Source organism: Pelobates fuscus, chromosome 11 (genome assembly GCF_036172605.1).
Source record: "Pelobates fuscus isolate aPelFus1 chromosome 11, aPelFus1.pri, whole genome shotgun sequence".
NCBI classification, from domain to species: Eukaryota; Metazoa; Chordata; class Amphibia; order Anura; family Pelobatidae; genus Pelobates; species Pelobates fuscus.
Genome location: NC_086327.1, coordinates 29,634,714 through 29,649,880, shown reverse-complemented (window position 1 = coordinate 29,649,880; position 15,167 = coordinate 29,634,714). Strand labels below are relative to the sequence as shown.

Sequence of the window (15,167 nt, the reverse complement as noted above, 5' to 3'; positions counted from 1 at the left end):
AGTATAATAGTTCCCCTGGTTGGCCAAAACAGCATTTGGCCCCGCCCCAGGTTGATTTTAGCCAATCCAATGGTTTTCCTATGGGAAAGCATTGGATTGGCTAAAAAATCTGCCATTTTGATGATGTCACAAAGGGGGCGGGGGCCAGTGCCAGCGGACCCTCGCAGTGCTGGAAATAAGGGGAGTTTTAAACTTTTATAGGGGGACTAAAGGGGGACAGGGGGGGCAAGCCACCTAAATGGTGGGTTTATCACTATAGGGTCAGGAATACATGTTTGTGTTCCTGATTCTATAGTGATCCTTTTACATTTTAAGTCAAAAACGGTGAGCAGGAAAATAGTTGATTTGCATAATTATTCTAGTTTGACTAGTTAGGCCTGTAAATTTGCAGTTATTAATGAATAAACAGGAGATGTTTAATCCGCTAATTGCTGTTCGGCTGCACTCTGATCAGCACCATTGGTGGGAAAGGAACTACAATGAACAGACTGCTACGCTCCCATAGACCAAGAGACATTTACACAACGGTTATGTCTAATTATGATAATAGCAGCAGAAGTGAAACATTTCTGCAAGTGATTTGGTGAAGATATACTTCCCCTTACGAAAAGTAACCACACAGTTATGATGTCCTGCGGTGATGCACTTTAAAAACCAGAGTGCTGTACACAAAAATATGTGTGTGCGCGTGTGTAGTGTAGTGAGTGTGTGTGTGTGTGTGCGTGTAGTGTAGTGTAGCGAGTGTGTGTGTGTGTGTGTGTGTGTGCGTGTTTCAAAGTCAGTGGAAAAGAGCCGAACTGGAAGAATTCTCTAAGTAAGCTATGCTGTCAATTCGGCAACTCTGGCCTTAAATTTGAAATTCACTTTTACGTTTCTCAGTTTAGTGAATAGCTCTATATGTATCATTATACAATAATGAAAGGAAAGGCTTCTGAAACCATCATAATAAACTAACTTTAAACTCTCTAGAACCCAAATATGGCATGTTTTCCCCCAACATACATATGTCAGCATTCTGTATCTTTCGGATCACATAATTTTAGGATTAGAACGAGAGTTAGGGTTTCTATAATCTCAGGACAGCCCCAACTTGGTTGGGATTTACTCCAGCTACTAGCCGAGGCTTCTCTCCTTAATTAATTCGCTCTCACATTACGGATATGCCAGAAAAGGAGCTGAAGAGAACGTTTGATGCTCTCTTCCTTTCGTATCTCCTGGCATGCCATAAATAAGAAAGCAGTAGAATTAATTATGACATCTGCAAATAGCTGAGCCCAGATGTGTAAATCCCACTAATCATGGGCAGGATGTGACACCCAACTAAGACTGCCTCGTTAAGATTAGGTGTCTTGGTGGGTCACAATGGTCATGAGTCAAAGGTCAACTAGAGACATCAGGGTATGTGAGAGAGTTCTAGAGGCCAGTGCTGCTGTTAGGAATTACAGGGAATGTAAAACGAGAGATTGGCAGTCCCAGGGACAGTGCTTCCTGTCTGTAATTACTCGATAAGAGAAACTTACATTTTATTTCCCCTATTAAATACGTGTTATTTTTGTTGGGTATGATGCATACGTACTATATAGGAAAATGAAAAAAATAAAAATTATCTGTTTTAATATATCCGCTCTGAGTAATTAATTATGACTACATTGAATGAGAAACCAATCTGAACGTAAAGGGAAAAAAAAAAAAAAACTAACAAAAAAGGCCAACACCCTCTGCTTCACGTTTCTGCTTTTCTGTAGACTGACACTGTTTGCAAAGATCACTGTGTCACATTCCGCAGATTCCTGGGATACTCCCGCAGGATTTGTCATCGCCCACACCCAGGCAGGAGAGCTTACCTTAAACCCAGCAATCTAGTGCCCATAGAAAAGTAACATTATACACCTTCTACCTCTAACATATTATGGTCTCATTTGCAATAAAATAAATAAATTAAAAAAAAAAAAAACACAGAACAAAATAAATAAATAAAAACTAAGACGTTTCCATAACAAGTCACAACATAGCCATGTCTTCAACTCAATAAAACTGAAGCAGCATTGAGATTTAGTATGAGGATAACTTTTATTCCCATGGGTTTTGCTGGGTTATGTAGTCATCGAGTACTTAGCCAATGCAGCGAAGCAGTCATGCCGAGAGACACTCAATAAATATCACCATGCGTCTGACTCATAGCGTCCACACGTGCTTCAGCAATGACGCTGTACTTAAATCACACATTAGGACTGATCATCTGAAATGGATAGTCAGATAAAAATAGTGAAAAAACTAAATAAACACATTTGCATGGAAATACCCTAGCCCTAGTAGTAGTAGTTTGACATTTAAGAAAAGTAGCTCCCGATATTGGATTCCACCATTGTTCATGAAGTCTGCAAGGATTTCATGACACAGGTAGAGTGTCAGACCCAGAAATTTCCACCTTCCTCCTGCTGAGAGGCAGGGAGAGGGTAGCTCAAAATCAGGTAGGATGGGGACAGATCTTTTCACACATTGCCCAATAAGAAACCTCACGGCATCATGCATGGACTCCTGGGCAATAGATACTTACTATCCAGTCGCGTTTGCTTCCCATCAATATTGCAGATTTTGGTGTACGAGTCTTCAATTGTTGGATCATAGTCGGAAACAAAGTAAGACTGAAAGAGATAAAAAAAAAAAAACATTTATCAGGTTGATTCGGCCTGAATCATAATCACCACTAGACCCAATGCTGCACATTTGGACTACATTTCCCACAATTCTCAGTAAACTATTTGTCGACACAGAAATATATATTTTTTAAATCTTTATTTTTGTTCAAAAATAGCACAACAAAGTAATACTCATTACAGAACATCACTATACACATGGTAGAGCAACGAAGAATTAAACAATTTATGACATCAAGTGGTGCAACTCATCCGAGTTAAAACAGAACAACATCATATCTTTAATTCACCTCATGAGCATATTCACCCACCTTGTTATTAATACCTATATGAAACCCACATTTTCCATTTGTTTTTTTGTTTTTTAAAGTATAGTTGAAAAAATTAGTAGAAGAGAACTTTAGGACAGAAAGACCCCTTGGCTCTAGCGGAACACGTGCCCATACCCTGGGAAGATTGCATAATCCTGTGAAAGACCCAGATATGACGCTCACATGCCCTCTGAGTTTTTTTCCTTTTAAACTCCCTAGGTTAGCCCACTTAGTTTCTAGAACTGTCCAAGGACAGAAAAGCTTGTGGAAGGTGTGTAGGAGATGGGGGGAGGAAGAGAGAACCGGGCGAGTGCCGCATCCGTCGGTCCCTCTACACCACCCTCCATAGGACAAAAATATGTTTTAAATACTCAAATCGCTGCTTATGGTAGCTTCTTTTATTTTAAATAACTGAATGAGCTGAGCACAGAATTTTTTTACATTTTGTAATAAAATTTCCCATTTGGAAACATTTCTAAAGAAAGTGGATATTAAAAAAAAAAACAAAAAAAAAAAACTAAACCCTAGAAAAATAAAAATTAACCAAGCGTTAGGGCCAATCCTTAAAACAACAGCTACAACATACAACAAAACTAACTGCGCGGTTATCACAGAAATGCAACAATTCAGGAAGGATTTGCGATGTCAAGCACAGAGTTTCACAGTACATTTACAGAAGTAATACATTTCAATGGAGTGTATTATCCGTGTGTTTAATTACTTATTGTTTTTGCAACTTGCTCTCTGGGTAAATGTTTCAGTCCTGTATCTTTAGCAGAATGACCTCAATCACTGACAAACAGATAAGTTCTGTCAGATTCACACAGACCAACAGACAGAACTGCCCGGGGCCTGTTTCACACAGAGAATCTAATACAACACACCCTTGTTATTGAAACCCCACGGCTATTTTCACCCATTGAAAAGACAAATATACCATCACACAGCAACTTCCCTGTGTGACACTCACAGCTGCCAAGATAGTGCTGACAGGACTTACTGTCTTCCCCTTGGCTAGAAGATCAGTAATTGACAGATTCTAAACTCAAACATTATAATGTGATGTAATTCCAGTAAAATACAAGTTTAGCAGGCTAAGATTGCCACAAGGCATATGTATGTATATGTGTTTGTAGTATCTAGTTAATTACACGTAGCTAAGATACTGTCATCACTGTACTGACCAGGTGCAGGAATGTAAGAACTGGAATTACGCGTCCCTCTCCTTTGTATCAGATGAGCCACGTGGTTAGACCGGATGGATGAGTTTAGACTCTATTCATTAAATAGGTTAAGGGTATGTGTGGGTGTAGTTAATTGTGGGAGGAGCTACAGTGCTATATAAGGAATGTACTCTATGTATTCAGTACTCAGACTTTGCTGTATTTTGGTGACGCTAGTCCCTCTGAGTCCCGATCGGTGATCCAATAAAGAATCTCTTCCTTCCTGAAGAAACCTGTGTCCATCTCTCTGTGCTTGGCTTCCGTCAGTTTCTCCGGTATCATTTGGTGCATTGGCCGGGAAGCTCATCGTTCAACGGTAGCTGAGAGGCAGAGGCGTGAGACGGTCTATCTTTGCCCACGTTCTCTACGGCTGCACCCCTGAACTTCTGCGTGGACCTCCCTTCGTCTCGGCGCCACTGGTCTGTTGTCCAGGAGATCATCGGCCTCTACGTGAGAAGTGCTGGGGTGTCCCCGTCGATGAGTGTGAACTCAGGTTCAGGAACGAGGAGGTAAGATAACTGCTGTTTTAGACGGCAGGACCCGCTAGGGGTATACCGATTGTGCGGTAGGCCCAAAGGGGTTTTTGAATCTGTATCTGCCCCCTCTGTCGGAGGGAAGGAGCGAAGGCGCACCGCTCGATCGAACGCTCTTTAGTCAGACCGTTTGATTTGGTTAGTCAGGCGGGGTCCTGGTGTAAGATAGCCCTAGCCGGACACCGGTGTCTTGTCTAGACTAGCGTTCTAGGGTGTATATTACGTTCGCTAGGTCGGAGGGACCGGGAGACTAAGCGGCGCCTGTGTAAATTCGGTTCGCTAGTTCTCATCCTATCTGGGCTAAGTGGGAAGGCGTGTAAATTTGGAACCCACTAGACTTTTGATAGTACGACTAAGAGGCGCCTGTGTAAATTCGGTTCTCTAGCTCGCTATGTATATGTGGTGATTGGGCAGTGTGGCTAACCAAAACGGGTGTATATAGTTTTAGGTAGTCCATTCAAGGTACTGGCCAATAGTTTAGTTGGGAATTGTAAATGTGTTAACGATTGTTTAGTAAAGTGTATATCTTGTTAGATAGCGCGAGCTCAGCCGTCTAGCGAGAGTGTTAATAGTGTGTTGCTGTATTATAGTGCACGGTACCATAACCCTGTATATTTACTGACATTATATAATAAGTACTAATCATTGTCGTCCATTGCATGTTTTAACACCATAACCACTAATAATTGTATTGTGACCTTAACTTGTGCTTTGACCTATGCTAACCGTACTGTAACCGCTATTTGTAAAAGACGATGTTACTGGGGTGTGTTATAGACGGGTAATTCGTATATAGAGAATTATAGCGTGGGTGACTGTGTAGTTACGCCAAAGGGCATAATATTGATTATATAGTGACTGGTGTAGCAGCTGTGTGTGTACGGGAATTCCCTGAGTGTTTATTGTTATTGTGTACGTTTCACTTGGTAACCATACCACGTGGTGCTGTTGCCAGAGGAAACGGGTGTGACTGTTGAATAGTACGCGTGTATAGTAATCGTTGTCGACGACGTTCCACTGTTAAATATGGGTGCGTCGCAGTCAACGATTCCGGATCCCTTAGGATGTATGGTTAAGAATTTTAAAAAGGGATTCAAAGTTTGTGATTTTGGGGTTAAGATGTCCCCTGTACGTTTGGTCACTTTGTGCACTAGGGAGTGGCCTACTTTGGTTGCGGCATGGCCGCCACGTGGCAGTTTGGATCCAACTCTGGTACAGCGCTTACACGTGGCTGTATCGGGTAGGCCTGAACTTTACGGCCAGTTTCCTTATATTGATTGTTGGAGACAGGCCGTAAATGACTCGCCAAAATGGCTCCGGACATGCCACGAGGAACAGTGTCGCCTCATGGTAGCTAGGACTTGTTCGTCCACTAGGGCTGGTGTTAGGCCCATTTTGGACACGCCCCCTGAGTCCGAGATCCCTTTGCCGCCCCCTTACTTTCCGGTAAGAGGAAGTGACGCAAATACAGGAAGTCCTGTAACCCTTCCCTCACTACCCCCATCCACTTCCGCTTCCTCCTCCAGTACAGGATCCACCCCCCCTCGTACTAAATCTCCCCTTCCGGAACCAGAACCCACCCCCATTAGAAACGAATATCCTGATTTGGCGCCACTTCAGACTTCCGGTCAAGCTTCATCTAGCTCGGCCCGAAGTGTTCTATTCACTACCTTTTCCCAAAACCAACCTCCCACATCCCCATACCCTATCTCTCCCCGACCGGAACCCATGACTGACGCTTCCCTACGTAGCCCCATCCAAACCCGACAGTTGACTGGTGCCCAACAATTAAAGCACTATCAGATGCCTCTTCGCTTAAATCCCGGGTCAGCTTATATCGATGCCGCAGGTCAAATGGCACACGCTGACCCTGTCTTCGTATATGTCCCTTTCACCACTACCGACCTTTTAAACTGGAAGACCCATAATTCCTCGTATACTGAGAAACCACAAGCCATGACTGATCTGTTCACCTCAATAGTACAGACACATAATCCGACATGGGCTGATTGCCAGCAGTTATTAATGACTTTATTTAACAATGAGGAAAGGACAAGAATAAATCAAGCAGCCATTAAAGCATTAGAGGATAGAGCCCGTGCTTTGAACCAAGCTAATCCAGCAGCATGGGCCGCAACACATTATCCCAACACTGATCCCGATTGGAACGTAAATGGTGCTGATATGGTTCAACTCAGAGCCTATAGAGACGCTATAATTGCTGGCATGAAAGCAGGAGGAAAGAAAGCCATTAACATGTCGAAGACAGTTGAGGTGATCCAGAAAAGCGATGAAGCGCCCAGTGTCTTTTATGACCGATTATTGGAGGCGTACCGCTTGTACACCCCCTTTAATCCGGAAGACGCAGACAATTCCCGAATGGTTAACTCCGCCTTTGTCAGCCAAGCTTACGGAGATATTAAGCGCAAGCTACAAAAGTTAGAAGGGTTTGCAGGTATGTCAATCTCCCAACTAATGGAGGTAGCTAATAAGGTCTATATGAATAGGGAAACAGAAAGCAAGAAAGAGGAGGAGCGCAAGATGCGTAAAAAGGCTGATATGCTAGCGGTAGCGATCGCAGGCGTAGATAAACGGGGCCCAGATAGAGGCAATAATAGATGGAGTAGGGAGCCTTTGAGTAGGGATCAATGCGCGTATTGCAAGGAAGAAGGGCATTGGAGGAACGAATGTCCGCAAAGAGAGCAGTACGAGAGAGACCAACCCAGGGCAGGCTACGGAAACTTTAGAGGTAGAGCGAGAGGTAGAGGAGGCCCCGGAGGGAGTAATGGTTATAGAGGGAGTAATGGGAACAGAGGAAGTGTTAGGGAAGACAGGTATATTCCAGCAGCGCAAAGGTCCCGCGATAGAGAAGGTAGGGACTTCGTAGGATTGGCTGACACGGTCATGGAGGACTATTGATACCGACCGGGCTCCATCCCCCTTGGTCGAGCGGAGCCTATGGTCGATGTATCAATAGGGGGAAAGAGGAGTGCATTCATGATCGACACTGGTGCTGAACATTCAGTGGTGACTAATCTAGTTGCTCCTCCATCTGGAAGGACTATTACTGTGATAGGAGCAACTGGAAGAAGTGCTGAAAGACCGGTTCTTAAAAGTCGACTCTGTACATTGGGAGGCCACGTAGTAAAACACCAATTCCTTTATATGCCTGAATGTCCAGTCCAATTGCTGGGACGTGATATGCTATCCAAATTACAAGCGCAGATTACGTTCCTACCAGATGGAACAACATCTTTAAAGTTTAATGGACCTTCAGGTATTATGACTTTATCCGTACCAAAGGAAGAAGAGTGGCGACTTTATACAGTGTTGACTAGCCAAAACCCTAGGAGTGATGAGACATTGTTTAACATACCAGGAGTTTGGGCAGAGAACAACCCACCAGGACTGGCCCGCAATATTCCACCAATAAAAATTTAACTGAAACATGGGGTTTATCCAGTGAGCCTAAGACAATATCACATTCCGCAGAAGGCTAAGAAGAACATCCAATCCTATCTGGATAAGTTCATACGGTATGGTATCCTAAAATTCTGTACTTCCCCCTGGAACACCCCATTGCTGCCTGTTCAAAAGCCCGGCACAGATGAGTATCGACCTGTGCAGGACTTAAGAGCAGTCAATGATGCGGTTGTTAGTATACATCCAGTTGTACCCAATCCATATAACCTGCTTGCTTTAATTCCGGGCGGGGCTACTTACTTCACAGTCTTAGATCTCAAAGATGCCTTCTTTTGCCTCCGAATTGCCGCAGAAAGTCAATGTATTTTCGCTTTCCAATGGGAGAACGCTGTAACGGGCTCAAAACGCCAAATGACTTGGACAAGACTGCCCCAAGGGTTTAAAAATTCACCTACCCTATTTGGTTCAGCCCTAAGTCAAGATCTATTGGATTTCGAGTCCATCCCAGGAGAGTGTGTATTGTTACAATATGTAGATGACTTGTTGATAGCAGCAGTTACAAAAGAAATCTGTCAGCAAGCAACGCACGATCTACTACACATTCTCTGGAAGGCAGGATACAAGGTGTCTAGAAAGAAGGCTCAGTTGTGTTTGCCAACTGTCAAGTATCTAGGATTCCATATCTCTGAAGGTCAAAGAATTATGGGGCCAGAGAGAAAAGAAGCTGTCTGCCAAATACCAATACCCAAGAATAGAAGACAAGTGCGAGAATTCTTGGGGGCAGCAGGCTTCTGTAGGATATGGATTCCCAGTTATGCGATACTAGCAAAACCTCTGTACGCAGCTATCAAAGGTACAGAGCACGACCCCTTCTTATGGACCCAAGAACAGCAAACGGCATTTGAAGATGTGAAGAAGGCTTTGATGAGTGCCCCAGCATTAGGTCTACCTGATCACACACGACCATTCTACTTATATGTACACGAGCAAAGAAGAATGGCTGTGGGAGTATTGACACAGTACTTGGGATCATGGCAAAGACCTGTTGCCTACATGTCTAAGCAACTGGATGCAGTGGCCAGCGGACTTCCACCTTGTCTAAGAGCCGTAGCTGCAGCCGCCCTGCTAGTAGCTGAAGCCGATAAACTCACTCTGGGTCAAGAACTTTATGTACGAGTCCCACATGCAGTACAGACGTTGTTGGATTACAAAGGAAATCATTGGTTTAGTAATAGCCGTATGACCAAGTATCAAGCAATGTTGTGTGAAAACCCAAGAGTGCATTTAGAGACTGTAAACACCTTAAATCCAGCTACCCTTTTGCCACAACCTACTGAAAGTCAACATGATTGTTTGGAAGTAATGGATGAAGTATTCTCAAGTAGACCAGATCTTCGTGATTTTCCCATCCAGAACCCCGATGTTCAATATTACACCGACGGCAGTAGTTATGTGAAAGAAGGGATCCGCTATGCAGGATATGCAGTAACAACAATAGACAAGGTGATAGAAGCTCGGCCACTGGCGAAAGGAACATCAGCACAAAAGGCAGAATTAATAGCACTAACACGAGCGTTACAATTGGCTGAAGGTTTAAGAGTAAATATCTATACGGACTCTAAGTATGCGTTTTTAACCACTCACGCCCACGGAGCTTTGTATAAAGAAAGAGGACTACTGAATTCAGAAGGCAAAGAAATCAAGTACGCAGCCGAAATCCTACAACTATTGGAAGCAGTGTGGGAGCCGAAAGAAGTCGGTATCATACATTGTCGAGCGCATCTGAGAGGAGATGGTGATGTAACCAAGGGAAATCGGATGGCAGATAGTGCAGCTAAGCGTGCTGCTGAATCAGGAAGACAGGAGTATGTGGGGCATATAGCTGCTCTTATACCAACTCCACTGTCCCAATGGACTCCAGTTTATACAGCTCAAGAAGAGGAGTGGTTAAAGACTGAACCGGGAAAGTATTTGGAGAACAAGTGGTATCAGCTAGAAGATGGAAGAATAGTCATACCAGCATCACTAGCGGTAGAAATTGTCCAAAATTATCACAACGGGACACATTCTGGGAGAGACAGTACTGAAGAATCTCTCAGGAAACATTTCTACATACCAAGATTGTCCAACTTGACTCAGGCCATTGTACGCAGATGTGTAACGTGTGCTAAGAATAATGCAAGACAAGGACCAGTAAAGCCACCAGGAGTTCAGTTTATGGGGGGACTCCCCATGTCCGATCTACAAATAGACTTTACAGTGATGCCTAAATCGGGTGGACATCGTTACCTGCTGGTAATTGTGTGCACCTATTCAGGCTGGGTAGAAGCATGTCCTACTCGTACAGAGAAAGCAGGAGAAGTTGTGAGATTCCTGCTACGAGAAATAATACCCCGATATGGACTACCCTGTTCTATAGGATCGGACAATGGTCCAGCTTTTGTTCACCAGTGCCTACAACAACTGACTCATATGCTTGGTATAAAGTGGAGGCTTCATACTGCATATAGACCCCAGAGTTCTGGTAAGGTAGAGAGAATGAATAGAACTATAAAGAACCAGTTGGCTAAAATGTGTCAGGAAACCCAACTTAAGTGGAACGTTCTCTTACCCATAGCTTTATTGCGAATCCGCAGTACCCCTACCAGAAGGATGGGCCTCTCTCCTTTTGAAATCATGTATGGGCGACCACCTCCCGTACTTGGTAACTTAAGGGGGGACTTGAGTCAGTTGGGAGAAGGAATTACCCGGCAGCAGGTTGTAGAGTTGGGTAAGACTATGGAGGAGGTACAGAAATGGGTACAAGATAGATTACCTGTGAATATTTATCCCCCTGTTCATAGTTATCATCCAGGAGATCAAGTGTGGATTAAAGAGTGGAATAATGTACCGTTAGGGCCCAAGTGGAGAGGTCCTTATGTTGTTCTTTTGTCTACCCCTACAGCAATAAAAGTAGCAGAAGTGACTCCGTGGATACATCACTCCAGGGTTAAACCAGCAGCAGTCGATTCTTGGCAAATTACAGCAGATCCAGAGAATCCCTGCAAGATCCGGTTGAAACGCACTACTCAGTCGGAGTAACGAGGAATTATTGTGGATTACAAATTTTATTGTTACAGGTGTGAGTGAGAAGGCCATAATAAAGCCTGTCCGCTTACCAACACATAGTGTATAAGCCAGGAAAGTCTCGAAGGGACACCTGTGAAGATGAGCAGAACTCCATTCCCTGCAGCCCTCACATCCTGGAAGCTGAGGTTCCATCGCACGGACGAAGACTGAGGATGACGGCGAAAGATGTGCTTTTGATAGTGTTTATTTATATGTGTTTTTATATTCAGGAAGGTAGAGGTACCGACACTCCTAGCTGTGAGGTATGCATTAAGACTACGAGAACAGGTAACCATATTTCCCAAACCCTAATTTGGCATTCACAATACGAATGTAAAGGAGAGGTATCAAGATGTAGATACCTAAATATAGATTATAGTGTGTGCCATTTAGGAGTAGGAGAACCTAAGTGCTTCAGTCCGGAGTATCAGCCTCGTACAATTTGGTTGACTCTCAGGAATGGAGATCCTCAGGGGACCCTAATTAATAAAACGGTGTTAGAATCCGTACATTCTTCGGGTGTTCTGCTATTTGATGCGTGTAAAGCGATATCGAGTGGTAGAAAGCCGTGGAATGTATGTGGGGATCTTAGATGGGAGAGGACGTATGGGTCTAACGATAAATATATTTGTCCCAGTAGCAAAAATAAATATGTAAGTCCTAGATGCCCAAATAGAGATTATAACTTTTGCCCATATTGGTCTTGTGTGGGGTGGGCAACTTGGGGACAGACAGTAGACAAAGACATGATAGTGACTAAGTTGCCGACTAGCCCTTATTGTAAGTCTATGGAATGCAACCCAGTCCATATACTCATTAATAACCCCGACAAGTTCTTAGATAAGTATGGAAATTTATTTGGGTTTCAAATATACGGGACGGGTTTAGATCCTGGGACATTATTGTTTATAGGAATAGAGACTGATACGGTATCCTCCCAGACTCATCAAGTATACCATTCCTTTTACGAAGAGATGAGTATAGATAATAAGATCCCCCATAATGCTAAAAACCTGTTCATCGATTTAGCTGAAAGTATTGCCGGTAGTCTTAATGTTACCAACTGCTATGTGTGTGGAGGTACTAACATGGGAGACCAATGGCCTTGGGAAACAAAGGAGGTAATGTCCGGTTCTGAGGCAGTTGACCAATTAATATCTACACAAGCCGATTATCATATGAGTGTTAGAGGTAAATCTGAGTGGAGATTAAAGACCTCCATCATAGGTTATGTTTGCATAGCAAGGAAAGGAATAATGTATAATACTTCTGTAGGAGAATTAACTTGTCTAGGGCAAAAAGCTTATGATGATGATACAAAGAATACAACTTGGTGGTCGGCTTCAAATGTCTCAGAACCATCTAACCCGTTTGCTAGATATGCCAATTTAAAGGATGTGTGGTTTGATCTATCCATCACATCTACTTGGAGAGCCCCAGCAAATTTGTACTGGATCTGTGGTAAGAAAGCCTATTCGGAGCTGCCACAGGACTGGGAAGGGGCATGTGTGTTGGGTATGCTCAAACCATCCTTCTTCTTGTTACCGATTGAAACAGGTGAGACTTTAGGTGTTAAAGTGTATGATGTGAATCATAGGAAGAAAAGGGGACCCATAGAGATAGGCACCTGGGAAGATAATGAATGGCCTCCCCAGCGTATCATAGATTACTATGGGCCAGCCACGTGGGCTGAGGATGGTACCTTTGGTTATAGAACCCCTATTTATATGCTCAACCGTATTATAAGGTTACAGGCGGTGGTTGAGATTATCACTAATGAAACATCACAGGCGCTCAATCTTCTAGCGAAGCATAACACCAGGATGAGGACAGCAGTCTACCAAAATAGATTAGCCTTGGATTACCTTTTGGCAGTAGAGGGAGGTGTATGTGGGAAGTTTAACCTAAGTAATTGCTGTCTTCAAATAGATGACGAAGGGCAAGCAATAGCTGAGCTTACTAGCCATATGGTTAAACTAGCGCATGTGCCTACTCAGGTATGGAAAGGGTACAATCCAAGTAGTTGGTTTGGTAGCTGGTATGAGTGGTTTGGAGGGCTTAAGGCAGTGGTAGGTGGAGTCCTACTGATTTTACTGTTGTGTCTACTCCTACCGTGTCTTATACCCTTAGTAGTTAGGTCTGTGCAAAGCCTGATAGGAAGTATAGCAGAGAGGAAGGCTGCTGCACAGATAATGGCGATATATAAGTATAAGGCTCTAGATCAGGGAGAACCAATGCAAGAAGATGAATGTTGAAGATTCACATCATAAGATAAGTCTGGTCTGGTTCATGGTAACCTGAGGTATATGCAAACCAAGGTTAAGTGATGCCTCAAGTAATTGTGAAATATCAGAGGCATCAAAGGGGGGAATGTGATGTAATTCCAGTAAAATACAAGTTTAGCAGGCTAAGATTGCCACAAGGCATATGTATGTATATGTGTTTGTAGTATCTAGTTAATTACACGTAGCTAAGATACTGTCATCACTGTACTGACCAGGTGCAGGAATGTAAGAACTGGAATTACGCGTCCCTCTCCTTTGTATCAGATGAGCCACGTGGTTAGACCGGATGGATGAGTTTAGACTCTATTCATTAAATAGGTTAAGGGTATGTGTGGGTGTAGTTAATTGTGGGAGGAGCTACAGTGCTATATAAGGAATGTACTCTATGTATTCAGTACTCAGACTTTGCTGTATTTTGGTGACGCTAGTCCCTCTGAGTCCCGATCGGTGATCCAATAAAGAATCTCTTCCTTCCTGAAGAAACCTGTGTCCATCTCTCTGTGCTTGGCTTCCGTCAGTTTCTCCGGTATCAATAAGCCTCATCATAAACACATGTTTTATAAAATATATAATACACACACACACAGATAGAGAAGATATCCAACTAAATCCAACATGGCAGTTCTGTCACCATGAATAACCTTTATCTACTCTGCTTCTATATAGCTCTCTGTGTGCAAGTCTCTTGTTTCCTAAGCGCTCTAGTTTTTTATAGAATACATACAGAAATATAAGGACTTCTTTTTTTCCACCATGTATAGCAATCAAGTTGAGAAAATGTGATAAGGAATTAAGCTCGAAGCAAGGTTCGGGTTGAAGTGCCAATCAGAATTTAACCACAATCAATCAGTCAGTAAAATGAATCCCACAGAAGTGCAAACTGCAGACGTCATGGGCGCTAAAGAACAAAATGGCTGCACACAGACATTGAGATCCAGGGAGAATGGGAATGGGACGGCAGGCCTTCCTAGGGAAAGGTTTGCAGGTCCACCCACTAAAGGGGCATGTCAGGCTGGCATCAAGGCTGCCAGGTTCACAGACAGACTCCCATCAGGCCCTCTGTGTTTGGTCCAATGCCTGCTGCATAGCACAAGCGCATGTAATGATGTGCTGGCTCTGGGCTGCCAAAGGACAGCTCCCAGCCCCCCCCCCCCCCCCCCCCCCTCCAAATGCAGAACAACAGGGAACAAAATGTAGGATGGCAGAACAGGACCCTGAAGTCAGAACTGTCCTGTAATAGCAAAACATTTGGGTAACATGTTTCAAGGCTAGTGTTTACTAGCCTAGATTAACTCTTAACATATTCTAGATAATCACAGCACTAGGTTGGCTCTAAATAGGATCGATAAGAGGTTCGCTCAGCTCTCTACCTTAACTCAGGGGGTCACTAGCTCATTGCTTGGATTCGTTAGAATTCTAGTGTCTCTAAGGCACAGGCACATAATGTGATATGTAATTAAGGGGTTGTCTCCTAGTCTACACCCATTTAATTAATACTATTTCCAAGCCCAATCCTACGGGCCTAACATTTAATTTCTGCCTCCTTGTGTGAGGTCATTAACAGAAGGAAACATGAAAATGGTCGCAGAAAATGACAGAGCATAAAACAATGAATAACGGGGAGCAA

The 15,167-nt window shown here is 43.4% G+C and overlaps 1 protein-coding gene across 1 annotated transcript in view; it reads right to left on the bottom strand.

Moving 5' to 3' along the window:
- The window catches only part of RRAS (RAS related), a 51,480-nt gene that overhangs the window by 13,784 nt on the left and 22,529 nt on the right, over nt 1-15,167 (bottom strand). Inside the window, exon 2 of the mRNA XM_063436802.1 lies at nt 2,558-2,645. Within this exon, the coding sequence (XP_063292872.1) occupies nt 2,558-2,645 (88 nt within the window). The remainder of the gene's footprint in view (nt 1-2,557; nt 2,646-15,167) is intronic.